This window comes from Oncorhynchus nerka, linkage group LG17 (assembly GCF_034236695.1).
Source record: "Oncorhynchus nerka isolate Pitt River linkage group LG17, Oner_Uvic_2.0, whole genome shotgun sequence".
Taxonomy (NCBI): domain Eukaryota; kingdom Metazoa; phylum Chordata; class Actinopteri; order Salmoniformes; family Salmonidae; genus Oncorhynchus; species Oncorhynchus nerka.
In genome coordinates, this window is record NC_088412.1 from 43,359,526 (window position 1) to 43,376,240 (window position 16,715).

The 16,715-nt window shown below is 44.8% G+C and overlaps 1 protein-coding gene across 6 annotated transcripts in view; it reads right to left on the reverse strand.

The window, feature by feature from the left end:
* Positions 1 to 16,715, reverse strand: part of LOC115145297 (DENN domain-containing protein 1B-like) — a 180,323-nt gene that overhangs the window by 92,649 nt on the left and 70,959 nt on the right. For all 6 annotated transcript variants that reach the window (XM_029686763.2, XM_065003186.1, XM_029686761.2 and 3 more), the window contains 2 exons: positions 4,899 to 4,948; positions 3,745 to 3,864 (listed from right to left, as the gene is read on the reverse strand). In XM_029686763.2, the coding sequence (XP_029542623.1) occupies positions 3,745 to 3,864; positions 4,899 to 4,948 (170 nt within the window). The remainder of the gene's footprint in view (positions 1 to 3,744; positions 3,865 to 4,898; positions 4,949 to 16,715) is intronic.

Genomic DNA, 16,715 nt, shown 5'->3' on the forward strand with positions numbered 1-16,715 from the left:
ATAGTTTGTTAACAAGGAATTTGTGGAGTGGTTGAAAAACAAGTTTGTTTTTAAAATTGTATTTCTCACCCCTTTTTCTCCCCAATTTCATGGTATCGAATTGGTAGTAGTTACAGTCTTGTCTCGTCGCTGCAACTCCTGTACGGACTTGGGAGAGGCAAAGGTCGAGAGCCATGCGTCCTCCGAAACACAACCCAACCAAGCCGCCCTGCTTCTTGACACAATGCCCATCCAACCCGGAAGCAATCCGCACCAATGTGTCGGAGGAAACACCGTACACCTGGCGACCGTGTCAGCGTGCACTGCTCCCGACCCGCCACAAAAGTCGCTAGTGAGCAATGAGACAAGGATATCCCTGCCGGCCAAACCCTCCCTAACCCAGACGACGCTGGGCCAACTGTGCGCTGCCCCATGGGTACCCCGGTCGCGGCTGGCTGCGACAGAGGAAAAAAAAGTTTTAATGACTCCAACCTAAGTGTATGTAAACTTCCGACTTCAACTGTGTGTGTGTGTGTGTGTGTTTTATATATATATATATATATATATATATATGTATAAAAATAAAACACTAATATACTAATATATCTTGATTAGATAAGTATTCAACGCACTAAGTCAATACATGTTAGAATCATCTTTGGCAGTGATGTATTTCTGGCTAAGTCTCTAATAGCTTTGCACACCTGGATTGTACAATATTGGCACTTTGTTTTTTATTCTTCAAGCTTTGTTAAGTTGGTTGTTGATCATTGTTGTAAAGCCATGTCCAAGTCTTGCCATAGGCCACTCAGGAACATTGAATGTCGTCTTGGTAAGAAACTGAGGCGCATATTTGGACTTGTGTTTTAGGTTATTGTCCTGCTGAAAGGTGAATTTGCCTCCCAGTGTCTGTTGGAAAGAAGACTAACCCAGATTTTCCTATAGGATGTTGCCTGTACTTAGCTCTATTCCGTTTTTGTTTTGTTTTTTTAAACCCCCCTAGTCCTTGCCGTTGACTAGTATAACATGATGTAGCCACCACCATGATTGAAAATATGAAGAGTGGTACTCAGTGATGTGTTTGTTGTGTTGGATTTTCCCAAACCTAACACTTTGTAATCGGGACAAAGTTTGCCACGTTTTTTTGCAGTTTTACTTTAACGCCTTAATGTAAACAGGATGCATGTTTTGGAATATTTTAATTCTGTGCAGGTTTCTGTCTTTTCACTCTATCAATAAGGTTAGTATTGGGGAGTAACTACAATCTTGTTGATCCATCCTCAGTTTAATTGTTGTGATAGGAGAAAACTTTGTAACTGTTTTGAAGTCACCATTGTCCCCATGGTGAAATCCCCGAAATCTTCCTCTCCAGCAACTCAGTTAGGAAGGACACCTGTATCTTTGTAGCGACTGGGTGTATTGATACACTATCCAAACTGCAATTAATAACTTTGCCATCCTCAAAGGGCTATTCAATGTCTGCTTTTTAGTTTGTTTTTTTACCCATCTACCAATAGGTGCCCTTTCTTTGCGAGGCATTGGAAAACCTTCCGAGTCTTTGTGGTTGAATCTGTGTTTGAAATTCACTGTTCGACTGAAGGACATTACAGATAATTATGTGTGTGGAGTAAAGAGATGAGGTAGCCAATAAAAAAATTATGTTAAACACTATTATTGCAACTCAAAGTGAGTCTTTGCAACTTATTATGTGACTTTTTAAGTCAATGTTTACTTTGAATACTTGAGGCATTTCAGCTTTTCATTTTCAATTCAGTTGTAAAAATGTAGAGAAATATAATTTCACTTTGACATTATGAGGTATTGTGTGTAGGCCAACGACAAAACAAATCTCAATTCATACCATTTTTAATGCAGGCTGTCACATTTGACTTTTTATTTTTTGAAGTCAAGGGGTGTGAATACTTTGTGAAGGCAATGTCGCTGTCTCATTTGATCACTACATACTGTAGATTTAAAAGGATTATTCAATATGATCACAACTTGGATTGCTTATCTAAGAATTCCCAACTTCCTTCCATTTCTGCATTTCTCAAATAAAGCAAACTGGGCAAAAAAAAAGATTCATTCCACTTTGTATTACTAATATGTAAATAAATAAATATATATATATATATATAAAAATGAGAAAATAAAGGTTAAAAATAAATAAACTTGGAACCAAGTCTGCCATCTCTGTCATTGATGCAAACATTCTATTTTTACATATTTCACATTTCTAAACCATGAGGTATCTAAAATATGCATGTCTTTGTAATCATGATTTAAACTATTTTCACTAACCTTTTTTGGCCACACAGTGGGGTCTATTTACGAGGCAAAAAAAGGAGGCAGCAAAAACAAACTGAAGTCTTTAAAACACACTCACAGAATCATTTATTTCTTTCTATACATTTCTTATTATGAATGAAGCAAGCCATGCAAACTGTTCAGAATGCATAATGAATTTTATACATCATATGTCAAATGAATTAGCATGTGGGACTCAGAGAGGGGGACAGGGGAGTCTCTGCTAATTGGCAGCGAGGCTTCATGCATAATTATGGGCAAAGCGGCTTCCTTTGCCGTGCTTCTGTGCCTGTAGCCGAATAACGAGGAGAAAGACAAAAAAGAAAAAGGAAAACAAAGGGCATGGTGGTGGCTGGCCGGGATGGGCGGGTGTGTGTGGAGGGGGGGGGGGTGGAGGGCGGAGGTGGGGGGCAGCTCATCTCGACAGCAGCTCATCAAGAACAAGATAAACCCTGCGGCTGCCAGTCAATATCCACACAACACACACTACCTCACGACACTTAGGCAATTACTGCATTTAGTTTAGCATATGAGAAATTCGTTTTTTTTTCGATAATGTTTTTTCATTATTGTTTTTGGACTGTGCAAATTCCCATTAATTCTGTGGTTTGTTCAACTATATTGTTTAATTAATTAAATGTTTGTTATTTAAATTGTTAATATAAAATATAAAAGTTTTTAAGGCCCTATTAAATAATTTTTACTAAAATGTCTTTCTGTGCTTTAATAATAAAAGATGACATCACATTGGAGATAAATCCAGGCTGTGCTAAACGATATCTCGAGAGGGAGTTGAAATGACAATTTACTATGAAAATAATTCTTCATAGTTGTCATAGTAAATGATAGATTGTTCCTAATTGACTCCGGGTTAAATAAATTAACTAAATTAATAACATTATAGGGACCAAACTAATATGGAATTCAGGAGTTTAGAATATTTCTGTAACTGGGCATGAAGAAATTGAAGAGAATAACACTCTGATTCACACTGCTTCCAAAAGAGAACCCCTCTCTCTACAATCAATTAAGAAATGTAATCTGCATGTGGACTGACCTGAGGATATTACAAACAGAATAAGAATGAATAAGTAATATGTCAATAATAGAGATGTCTTTCCTCGTGAAAAAGGCAATTGTTCCTTTTCAGAAAAAAAAACAAAACATGAATGACTAACTGATTGATGCAATCGGTCAATAGATAAAACAGGGCTATTCAACTCTTACCCTATGAGGTCTGGAGCCTGCGGATTTTCTGTTCTACCTGATAATTAATTGCACACACCTGGTGTCCCAGGTCTAAAATCAGTCACAGATTAGAGGGGGACAACGGAGAAAAAAACGCAGTGGAACTGGCTTCGAGGTCCAGAGTTGAGTTTGAGGGTGCTGAAGAATAAGCTTCCTTACTTAAATGTGCTCGAGATCAAAGTCTACTAAATATGTGTGAGCGTGTCGTACCTGAGCAGACAGATGCAGACACGGCAGCCGGAAGTGAGTCTGCAGAAGCCAAACCTCTGCTTGCTCTCGATGTCCGTCAGCACAAAGGTAAAGTTCTGGCCCACCTGACTCTGGGAAACCCTGGGAAAAGCACACACACGTACGGTAGAGAGAGAACACACCATTAACACTCGACCAATTACCTCCAGAAATACAGTATGACCACACAGTCACATATGGAACAGAAATAACAAGTCATTACTTCACAAGCACACATGGGAACATTTCAGTCCAGGGAATCATGACAATCCGACCAGTGAAAGTAATGTAATGGTTTCAGTTAAATAGAAAATTAGAAACTCCTTATTACCACATTATCACAGCAGAGGAAAGCAATGACAAACGTATTATAACATTATAAAGATACAGTATTTTGTTTTTAATTGGGAAAAGTAACTACTCCCCCAACACTAACTCGAAGTCCCTCGACCTCACCTCTAAACTTTTTCGATATGATTCTGGCTACAGTCCCCGACTGTTGAGTGTGTGTGAGTTGGGCATGTGCGTTTCTTATGAAGTTCCATCACTAGATGGCAGCAGTAAAGCTCGCGTGGAGACCAGCACAGCTCAGGATATCCCAACCCCCACCCCCCTACCTCCTAACTATACAATGGCACTTTTCCAATGTCATTTTCCAGGCAACAAAATAAGAGCAGAATCCTCTACAGAGGGCTGCTTTTCAAATCAGACTGGTACCAAATCTAGAGATATAGTTATTCAATCAAAGACAAACACATGATACAAGCGAGACATACACATATATGCAGACAGACACAAATGCATACAAAAGCACACGCGGGTACACACACACACACACACACACACACACAAAATAGCACACCCACACCGTGGTGGGAGTAAGATCAAATGGCTTGGCATGGGTTGGGCAGGGAGCAGGGAGCAGACTGGCTTGGTGTTTAGGAGACTAAGAGAGGCTTTTGGCTTCAACTACACCACCAGCTGTTAACAACAGACTCCACACGCCATCGCTCCACAGCATACACACACAGCTCTCCTGTTACTAAAACATATTAGTGTGTGTGTGTCCCTGTGTTGGTAGGGTAGAGTACAGGACTATTAACAGGGGAGCAGGGGGAAGGAATCCTGTTCATTACCTCTCCACATCGAAGGGGAAGCAGAACTTGGGTATCGTCTGGAGAAACTCCTGAGAACCAGAATAACACAGCCACTGATTAGACAACACTGACATAACATAAACAACAAACCAATGACAAAATCAACAGTCACACTTCAGTAACAAGCCAGTATAGATGTTTTATATAATGCTACTTATACATGTTTAAAAACTATGGAATCCTCAATGCATTAATAGAAAGAACACTACTTATATAATGTTTATTATTAATAAATTCATGTATTTTTGTGTTCATACACAACCCTGTAAGTTTAGCCTAATCAAATATATTTAATCAATAACATTACTTGTTGAACAAAGACTAATTCAAAGTCTGATAGTGAGCTCATTAAAAGCATCTCATTAAATAATTCAATTAGGCTTAATAAACTAAATACAACAGAAACAACTTAATCCCCAGAGCTGATAAGTGTTTCAGTTGAGAAAATCAGGGAAAAGGTTTTCCTTTCTATAGGTCCAGACCCATAGCTTAAATAATTAGCTACGATTACTTACAGTACATCGATTATCAGGGGTGATGGCGGTGAAAGAGGGAGGGAGGCCGGGAGGGAGGGATGGAAGGAGTTAGGGGGGGAGGGAGGCAGGGATAGAGGGATGGATGAGAGAAGAGAGAAAGACCTATAGGTGGTGGCAGATTGCTGTGACAATAGGCTAAGCAGCTCTGGGGGTACGGAACGGGCAGGGGGGTGGAGCCTTAAGGGCTTTATCTCCCAACACCTCCCCTGTGGGGGGGGGTAATTGGGGGACAGGAGCAGAGCAGAGCACCATATGGGTTAGCTGAGCAAGCCACCACTTCTGTCTGTCTGACTGAGGTTGGTCCTGGGTCTGTGTGTCTGTCTGGCACAGCAGCCTAGCCATGGGGAACAACCACTGATCCCCCCCGATCACTAGACAAAGCTGCCTGCCACCATAACCACAGGCAACAAGGAACAGAGATGTGTGTGTGTGTGTGTGTGTGTGTGTGTGTGTGTGTCGTATCAGTGTGTAGGAAGGCTGTGTGGCTATAAAACTGTCACACACGTCTGAGCCGCCACCGCCGTATGGACTCACTACTATTATTAACCGCCATGTAGGAACACCAATATGTTTCGGAGAGCCTAGCTTAGTGTTGTACATATGGCACACAGAAAACACACATACTCCATCTCTCTTCAAATAAAAACGTATGGGTTGCCGGATTCCGTAATGGCCATAGCCCAGCCCACATGTGTTGACAGGAAAAAGTGACAGTCCCTGAGCCATGGAGACCGACAAGATCACAGATACAACAAAAGTGTGTGTGATGTAGGCATATATACAGAAAAACAGATGGCCATCTCTCTCAATGTACACAACATTCCAACACCATCTCTCTCTCCCTTCCTTCTCCAACAAGCATCTCTTCCCCCCTTCCTCCTCCATTCCTCCAGGTGATGTGCGGGACCTCCAGTATACCAGGGGGATCCAAGACTGGGGGGGAGGGATGTTGCCACTGTTGTTGTTGTTATTCTGTTGTACACTACTTCCTCTCCCCTCCTCCCCCTTGCGAACCGTTTTCCCAAGACAAAAGAATATAAAGCAGCTAATACATTTGTAGCTCTGAAGGCATGTGTGTGTGTGTGTGTGTGTGTGTGTGTGTGTGTGTGTGTGTGTGTGTGTGTGTGTGTGTGTGTAGAGGCTGCATTATTTATCGGAGGTAGAGACAGGGGTATCACTCAGTGAGACAGCACACTCAGCTCCCCTAGCGGAGGTCTGGCATCACAGCTAACTACAGCACAGTTCAGGGCCTATGCATAGCCTTTACAACCCTTCCCAACATAGCTACAGCAGGCAGGTCTTCCCTTCCACACTGGCCTGTCTCTGCCTCGGCCTGTTCTTCCCCATGGTGCTAACATGGAGCCCACTTTGTTCTGTTGTCTATGGACCACCAATGGACGGATCACCAATGGGTCACCAACAGCTCTCTGAGGGCAGATCATTCACACCAGGCTGGGGCTGATAGCCCATAAACCCAGCTCAGTGTTGGGAGAGGGAACCCACTGTGTACTGTGGAGTGGACCACTGTTTATAACATTTATCATTTTAGTAATTTAGCAGACGCTAGTGCATTCATCTTAAGATAGTTAGGTGAGTCAACAACACATCACAATCGTGTCAAGTGCAGGGCTGTATAGGAGCGGATCGCGAGCTTTGAGTTCCTCTGTGTCCACGTCACTAAGGAACTATCATGGTCCAAACACACCAACACAGTCATAAAAATGGCATGACAACGTCCCTTCCCGTTAGGAATCGCGGAATATGTTCTGGGATTCATCCGATAGCTTTGAGTAATATACCACATCATCCCCACAACGTACGTACATATCCCAACAAGAAGCCATGGATGACAGGCAACATCCACACTGAGCTAAAGACTAGAGCTGTCGCTTTCAAGGAGCGAGACACTAATCCAGACGCTTATAAGAAATCATGCTATGCCCTGGGATGAACAATCAAACAGGCAAAGCGTCAATACAGGACTGAGATTGAATCCTACTAGACTGATGCTCATTGGATGTGCCAGGGCTTGCAGACTACTACGGATTACAAAGGGAAGCTCAAGCCACTAGCTGCCCAGTGACACGAGTCTACCAGACAAGCTAAATTACTTCTATGCGCGCTTTGAGGTAAGCAATGCTGAAGCATGAGAGCACCAGATGTTCCGGACGACTGTGTTATCATTCTCTCCGTAGCCAATGTAAGTAAGACCTTTAAACAACATTCACGAGGCCAGATTAACAGGACGAGAGCATGAGCTGACCAACTGGCAAGTGTCTTCACTGACATTTTCAACCTGTCCCTGACCTAGTCTGTAATACCTACATGTTTCAAGCAGACCATCATAGTCCCTGTGCCCAAGAGCGTCAAGTTAACCTGCTTAAATGACTACTGACTCATAGCACTCACATCTGTAGCCATTAAGTGCTTGACTACAGCGCAGCGTTCAACACCATACTGCCCTCAAAGCTCATCACTGTGCTCAGGACCCTAGGGCTAAACACCTTCACATCGACGTAGGCAAGCACAAGGGGCTTGAAGATGATGCCAGCTTTGACTGGAAGCCAGTGGAGTGTGCGGAGAAGCGGGGTGACATGGGAAAACTTTGAAAGTTTGAACACCAAGTGGGCTGCGGGATTCTGAATAAATTACAGGGGTTTGATGCCACAAGCAGGGAGCCCAGCCAACAGAGAGTTGCAGTAGACTAGACGGGAGATGACAAGTGTCTGGATAAGGACCTGGAGCCACTTCCTGTGTGAGGAATAATCGTACTCTACGGATGTTGTAGAGCATGAACCTGCAGGAGCGAGTTATGTTCGCAGAGAATGACAGAGTGCTGTCCAGGGTCACGCCAAGGTTCTTTGCACTCTGGGAAGAGGACACTGTGGAGTTGTCAACCATGATGCAAAGGTCTTGCCTTTGGCAGGCCTTCCCCGGAAGGAAGAGCAGCTCCATTTTGTCAAGGTTGAGCTTGAGACAGTGGGCCAACATCCAAGCTGGGATGTCTGCCAGGCACACAGAGATGCATGTCGCCACCTGAGTGTCAGAAGGGGAGAAGGCAAAAAAGTAGTTGAGTGTCATCCGCACAGCAATGATAGGAGAGAACATGTGAGGATATGACAAGAGCCGAGTGACTTGGTGTACGGAGAGAAGAGGTGAGGGCCTAGAACTGAGCCCTGGGAGACACCAGTAGTGAGAGTACGTGGTACAGACACAGATCATCCCCACGTAGGATGCAATCCAAGAGTGTGCAGAGCCTCAGACGCCCAGCCCTGAGAGGACGGAGAGGAGGATCTGATGGTTCATGGCATCGAAGGCAGCGGATAGATTAAGGAGGATATGAAAAGAGGAGCGAGAGAGTCAGCTGCGGCAGTGCGGAGAGCCTCCGTGACACCGAGGAGAGCAGTCTCTGTTGAGTGAGCCGCCCTGAACCCTGACTGGTTATGGTCAAGAAGATCGTTCTGAGAGTGATGGCGAGACAGTTTGACCAGAGCACGCTCAAGTGTTTTGGAAATAAAAGAAAGAAGAGATACAGGTATGTCGTTTTTGATGAGTTGATGAAGGAAGGGAGGAATGGGAGAAGGTCTCCGGAGAGGAGGGGATTGGGTTGAGCAGGAAGGTTTGTCAAGCGGCTGGACCTCAGTAGTCGCAGGATTTCATCTGAAGAGAGCGGGGAGAAAGAAGTCAAGGCGTAGGGTAGTTCTGTGTGAGTGGGACCAGTGTACTCAATAGGCTGAGTGAATAAGGAGCGGATGTCGTCAACCTTCTTTTGACGACAAAGTGGTTGAAAAAGTTGTCAACAGAGAGGGAGGGAGGAGTGGAAGATTAAGGAAGGAGGAGAAGGTGGAAAAGAGTGTCCTAGGGTTATAGGTAGAAGTTTGAAATTTAGAGTGACAGAAAGTGGCTTTAGCAGCAGATACAGAGGATGGACTGAAAGGACGATAACTAAACTCCCGGAGGACCTCCCCTCAATTTTCACTCAGCTGCCGTAGACAATCTGTAAGCCCGGAATCAGCCACGAAGGAGGGGAGGGCTGAGCCGGCCGGCCTGAAAGGGGAAGGTGCGAGGCATAGGATGTGGAAAGCGAGGAGAGTAGGGTCAAAGAGGCAGAATCAGTAGATAGAAGGGAGAAGGATTTATCCGAAGGAAGAGAGGATAGGATAGAAGAGGAGAGAGTAGCAGGAGAGAGGGTGAAGATTCCAACAGAGCATAACCATCTGGATAGGGGCTGAGTGGGTGGGGTTGGAGGTGAGAAGGAGAGAAAGAAGAGAGTAGCAGGAGAGAGGGTGAAGATTCCAACAGAGCATAACCATCTGGGTAGGGGCTGAGTGGGTGGGGTTGGAGGTGAGAAGGAGAGAAAGAAGAGAGTAGCAGGAGAGAGGGTGAAGATTCCAGCAGAGCATAACCATCTGGGTAGGGGCTGAGTGGGTGGGGTTGGAGGTGAGAAGGAGAGAAAGAAGAGAGTAGCAGGAGAGAGGGTGAAGATTCCAACAGAGCATAACCATCTGGGTAGGGGCTGAGTGGGTGGGGTTGGAGGTGAGAAGGAGAGAAAGGGAAACAAAGTAGTGATCAGAGACATGGAAGGGGGTTGCAGTCAGATTAGATAGCGAACAGCCTCCGGTGAAGATGAGGTCAAGCGTATTGCCTGCCTTGTGAGTGGGAGGTGACTGGGAAAGGGTGAGGTCAACATAAGAAAGCGGTGGAAAGAAATGAACTGAAGTCAGGCGTCAGGAAGTTAAAGTCGTGATCCATCGTCTTGAAATGAGCTTATCAAGGTGTCGAGCTCATTGAATAACTCTCAAACAACACCTGGTGTGCAATAAATGATCATGTTAAGCTGGAGTGGACAGGTGACAGTGACTGCGTGGAATTCCATTGAGGAGATAAGACAGGTGAGTGGGGAGGGTATCCACTTCAGAGAAATTAGTAGCCTTGTGCCACCCCCCTGACAACCACATGCTCTCGGGGACTATGACAGAACACATAGTCAGATGACGAGAGAGCAGCTGGAGTAGCAGTGTTCCTCAGATACAGATCTCAGTCCGGGCCAAAAAGTGTAGGGAATGAAAAGCAATACAGGCTGAGATTCACTCGGCCTTATTGACTGCAGACTAGCAATTCCGCATGGGTTGTGCGCGTCAGGTACACTAAATTAGACGGGTTGCAGCCATAGGATGGGGTGTGTCTGTAAAACCTAGAAAGAGAGAGGAACAAACTGGGATGGGAAACACACACATACTTGCCAAAGCTAAAAAAGAGCAAAATGAGATCATCGGAAAATAACTTGGTAAGATTCTCAAGTGAGAGAGCGGTGTGGAGCCTTCCTCTCTTAACTTCCTCAAATAACTTGGCAGAACATCTTTGTTTCGGCGACAACACCGCTTGACAATACTGCCGCTGAAAAAACAGGGGAGACTAAAGTATTAGCACTAATTTCCTAGCAGAGGTGAAAGACTACTCCCCACACTGACTGCTTGGCAGAAGTAAAGAAAACACCCCCTACAATAAAACACACACACAAATTGGCAAGACTGATACACAAATAGGCCTGAAACTAATCTAAGTCCGCAACGACAGTGAAAAATACTGAGCAATCATACTGTTCATAACAGAAATGATTAATTAGACTACTAGGTAAAAGACAGAACGTAAATTCAAATTCCCCTAGCAAGACGATACCAATATACTTGCTGCTCTTGTAGGAGCTGATGTCCTTCCAAACCATAGATGATGCACTAAGATTATAACAGAACAGAGAGAAGGTCAACAAGCCAGTCCAGATAGTATAGCAGCTAGTGGGAAGAACTTATGGTACTAACTAGCTACAACCAACTGGTTAAATGCTACCCAGCCAGGGCCTTGGTGTTTCATTTTGGGTGTTAACTTAACAATCCAATAGTCACTTCTTCGTGCCATGGGAAATAGAGGAAATAAAGGAATGACAAGTGAAGGAGAGAGTGAGCGAGAAAATGAGAGAGAGAGAGAATGGAGAAAAAGAGAATTGGATAAAGAGGAAGGGAATCGAGAGACAGAATGTACAAAAAGAGAAACAGAAAGCGAGAGTTGTCATCGAGGGAGGGATGGAGAGAAGAGATGAGGAGGGAGGCAGATGCGGCTCAGTTCACCTCCGCTCTCTCTCTCCCCAGGCTGCTCCACTCTGGGGGTTTAGTCTTTAAGCTGTGGCTCTGCTTTATATTCCCCCAGCCAGCTAGCTAGCCCGTCAGCCAGCCATTCTACAAACAAATCAGCCAGCCAAACAGCCAGCTAGCCAGCAAGCCATTCAACCAGCCAGCAAGCCCAACCAACCAACCAACCCAGTAAGTCATTCAACCAACCAACCAGCCAGCCAAACAGCCAACCTATCAGACAACCATACATCCAGCTAGCCAACCGGTAGCGCTGAGCGATTAACCAATTTTAAATTAGAAATTGTGGCTATTAAACAACCAATTAACTTACGGCGGATCAGTTACTTGAATTCCATTGAGTTGGGTTTATTTTGAGGTTAACTTCTCTAGAGAAATCAAATAATTCACAAGATGAATGTTATTAAGAACTACACTACATGATTTGTCAAACATCTCATTCCAAAATCAAGGGCATTAGATCAGGCTTTTCCACTAGATGTTGGAACATTGCTGCGGGGACTTGCTTCCATTCAGCCACAAGAGCATTACTGAGGTTGGGCACTGATGTTGGGCGATTAGGCCTGGCTCGCATTCGGCATTCCAATACATCCCAAAGGTGTTCGATGGGGTTGAGGTCAGGGCTCTGTGCGGGCCAGTCAAGTTCTTCCACAAACCATTTCTGTATGGATCTCACTTTGTGCACAGGGGCATTGTCATGCTAAAACAGGAAAGGTCCTTCCCAAAAATGTTGCCACAAAGTTGGAAGCACAGAATTATCTCAAATGTAATTGTATGCTGTAGCGTTAAGATCTCTCTTAACTTGAACTACGGGGCCTAGCCCAAACTGTGAAAAACAGCCCCAGACCATTATTCCTCCTCCACCAAACTTTACAGTTGGCACTATGCATTGGGGCAGGTAGGCTGTCCTGGCATCCGCCAAACCCAGATTTGTCCGTCGGACTGCCAGATGGTGAAGCGTGATTCATCACTCCAGAAGAACGCGTTTCCACTGCTCCAAAGCCCAATGGCGGCGAGCTTTACACCACTACAGCCGACACTTGGCATTGCACATAGTGATCTTAGGCTTGTGTGCGGCTGCTTGGCCATAAAAACCCACTTCATGAAGCTCCCGACGAACAGTTATTATGCTGAGGTTGCTTCCAGGGGCAGTTTGGAACTCGGTAGTGAGTGTTGCAACTGAGGACAGACAATTTTGAGGTGCTACGTGCTTCAGAACATCAGTGGAGGTTGCTGAGGGGAGGACGGCTCATAATAATGTCCAGAACAGAGCATATAGTATGGCATCAAACACCTGGAAACCATGTGTTTGATGTATACCGTTTCACTGATTCCACTCCAGTCATTACCAACCTCCTGTGGTTGAAAGTCACTGAGCGTAACTACAATGACCATAATCCATTGTGCCGGTTCTTCCTGGCCCCAGACAGAGGCGGACACACACAGACTATATGACAATGCACAAGATACACAACAACGAGAGGGATAGAGACAGTTTGTGAGGTAGCTCTACCCAATTAGCAGTCTTGAAAGGATGCCTTATTTAATTTAAGAAACTGGTGTGGTGGCAGGTAGCCTAGTGGTTAGAGCGTTGGGTCAGTAACCGCAAGGTTGCTGGGTCGAATCCCCGAGCTAACAAGGTAATAATCTGTCATTCTGTCCCTGAGCAAGGCAGTTAACCCACTGTTCCCCGGGCATCGAAGACATGGATGTCGATTAAGGCAGCCCCCCGCACCTCTCTGATTCAGAGGGGTTGGGTTAAATGCGGAAGATACATTTCAGTTGAATGCATTCAGTTGTACAACTGACAAGGTTGTACATTTGACCCTTTCCCTAGTAAAATGATTTTGCTAGCCAATAGGATGACTCATTCAATGAGAGATAATATGAGACGGTTGTCTAACTGGCTGGCTGCTACTGCCTGAACAGATAATTACTTTATTATTATGGTCCATTATTCCTTAGTCATCAAATAAAAACTAAGTAATATGCACAACTGAAGTATTCTATTAAAGAAAAGTAAGCAATGAGAATAAATGGTGGTTAATAAGCGATAAGAAGTAACGGGCATAATGGGGCTCTTATTCATTCTTTTATTCTGTGATATCACAGCATTCAACCCAATGTCAGTGTCAGGAAAAAGGCAGGTGATGGCTGAGGGATCTAAAATGGTTGTCATTATTTCATAATGCATTTGTTTTCAAAAAAAACATTCATCTTTTATTTTATTTTTTATAATTGCTCAGCACTATAAACCAATCAGCCAGCCAGTCAGTGGGCCAACTAAGGTTCTCGGCCTAGTCAACAACAAAAAACAGCCCCATCTGATTTCAATGGAAAGTGACTGGCTGGCTCTGGTCCAGTCCACCCTGATCTGTCAGTGATCCGGTTCTGAGCACAGAGCAATCGACTCGCCTGGTTTGCAATGGCTGATGGCACCAGTCCAATGACAGCGTCTGCATGGTTCCTCACAGATCAATGCAGACACCCACATGTCCCCTCAGCCCATCTCATTCATCACCAACAACCAACCCTCCACCCCCTGCCCCCTCACGTCCCACTCTCGCTCCCGTCACCCTGACGTACCTCCTCTGCACTCTCATCTTTCTCTCTAAATCCCCCTCTCATCCCATCTCCCCGTCCCTCGCTCAACACCAACTTCCCAAGCCCCTCTCGTCCCCTCACACCCCGTCCTCCCAGTCCCCCTCTCGCCCCCTTTCCCCAATTAGGGTCGTCTCTCCCAGCCGATCTCTGGCCATCCGTCCTGCATGCACTGCTTTACCCAGGCCTCTAGCTAACATGACAAAGAGATCTTTAGTATTCACTCTTTCAGATACAGAGTGGCAGGGTCAGCCCGGGTGCAACTTTAAGCTACAATATTCAAAAGATAAATACATGATGCTACAGGAGAGCACAGTGGATTATGATCAGATTTGAACTATTTTAGTTAGCTTTCAAGGGAATCCAGAAAAAAAATCTAAAAAGAAACCCAATAGGATTAGGACTCGTATAGCATAGTTTATTATCCTCAAAGGACATTTTTATTGTTATGACTGATATGGTGCTCAGCAGTGTTCTTCGCTTGGTGAAGATGACCAATATAGTCTACAGTTTACTGTGAGCTTTCACCAACAAGCCAACCATCCTCCTGTTTTTCACTTGGCCAGCAACTGCACCAGATACATTAATTAAATACAGAATATACCATGGTATTCTAAATGACATTGAAGACAGAACTCTTAAAATGACACAATGTTCTAATGATAGAATTAGAAGTGTAAAACATGCGGAATAGAACAGAGAATGAGGAGAACAATGGGCAGAGAGAGGGAGAGAGATAGAGAGAGAGAACTGCAGCAGATCAGATCCTGTGGATTGTGTGGCCTGCGAAACAGCAAGGCAGAGCCTGCAGAGATTCCTTTCATTACACTTTAATAGTATGCTGCTGGCTTGCCATCCTGACCTGCGCTCTGTGCCGGTAATAAGAGCGGCCTTCAGAGCCGGACCGAGGCACAGAGCTGGTTTGGGGGGAGGGGGAGGGGGGGCTTTACAATTGACACGAGGGCGTTGCATTTTCACATTCTCGCACCGTACCGCACAGGCTGAGGGATGGAAGGATTTCACAGATTTTTTTCTTCCAGCGGTTTCTCACAGCGACCCCTGGGGTGGAGAGAGGCTGGCTCTCTGTCTAGCGAGGCGAAGGTTATTTTGGTTAACAACGCCGCTGGGTTACTGAGGGACTTCTTAAGAAAGTGGAGAAGGTGATATATTGATCCCTTAGCCTCTGGAACCACTGACAGGTGTGTGTGTGTGTGTGTGTGTGTGTGTGTGTGTGTGTGTGTGTGTGTCTGCATATCGTCGTGCATGCGTGCGGTGCACATGGCCACTGCAATAAAAGGAAGGAAGAGGAGTGTGATGGAAATAGTAGTCACTTCTTGGCTAACCTCTGGACCTCGAACACATCCTCAATCTGTAGCCTTCCTCTACCTTTCGCTGGGGCCAGAGAGCCAAGGACAAAATGATGGCCAGAACATCAGTCTCCTGCTAACAGAGATCAGTCTTGCCTTCAACAACCTTTAGGCTATACAGTGACAGAGTGAACCTTTAGGTGGATTAAAACAGAGGGAAGAATATGCCCACAGCTATTGTTATTTTAAAACGAAACAAATGTTGAAAGAGACAATTATGCTACTTGGTATTATTTTGGTACTATTGTACCATCTCCATAATGTTAAAAAGTTTAGGAAGAGATGTATGATCCAAATGTATCACCAGCCGAATAAAGATGACACTCAAGCAACAAGCAGAAAGAGGAGAGAGAGCGGACATTCAGTTACATCCTTACTTTTAGTTTACATCTTTTCTTTTTTGTTTGGGTGAGTGTCATTCCTCTCTGTCTATCATGTACCCTCTTCATATCACAGATGGCTCCGAGAGAGAGAGCGAGAGAGAGAACAAGAGCATTATGATGCAGAGATTCTCCAGAGAATACATTACCATGTGATAGAGGAACAGTCTCTCTCCTTCCGAGACGCTCTGCTAGTGGGCCAGGAGAGGCTCTCGCTACATATGCCCCAAACACACACATTAATTAAGTAGCAGGAGGTGTGCGTGTGTATGTGTGTGTGTGTGTGTTTCAGCCAGGGAGGCAGCCTAAGCGGGTTTCCCTCTTTAAGCTGTCAACTCCCATCGGGCCCTGCTCTACTGTGAACCCTGGTGTGGAGCTGCTACTAACACATGGTCTATCAGAGGACACGCACACCCACGCGACTGTAATACATACATTGAAGCGATGCAGAGAAGTGCCATCGTGACAGTAGCGCCTAAACATTTGGCAGAAAATTGACAGATGTACAATGGATGAGGTGTACTGGAGACTTCCAGGTCACCTGAGCAACCCTGCTCTTTCTGCTCTCTCCATCATTCTAGGCACCATCCCCCCTTCTCCTGCCAAGCCTCTCATATTTTTGACGTGAGTAGTAAAGAAACATGCATCGTTATACAGAAATCTCTCTTTATCTGGCATCACATCTTCCATAGAAGGACATCAGAAACCCTCTGTTTCTCTGTTGTGAGCTGGAAAGCAATTCAATACCAACCCTGTATGTAGGCTA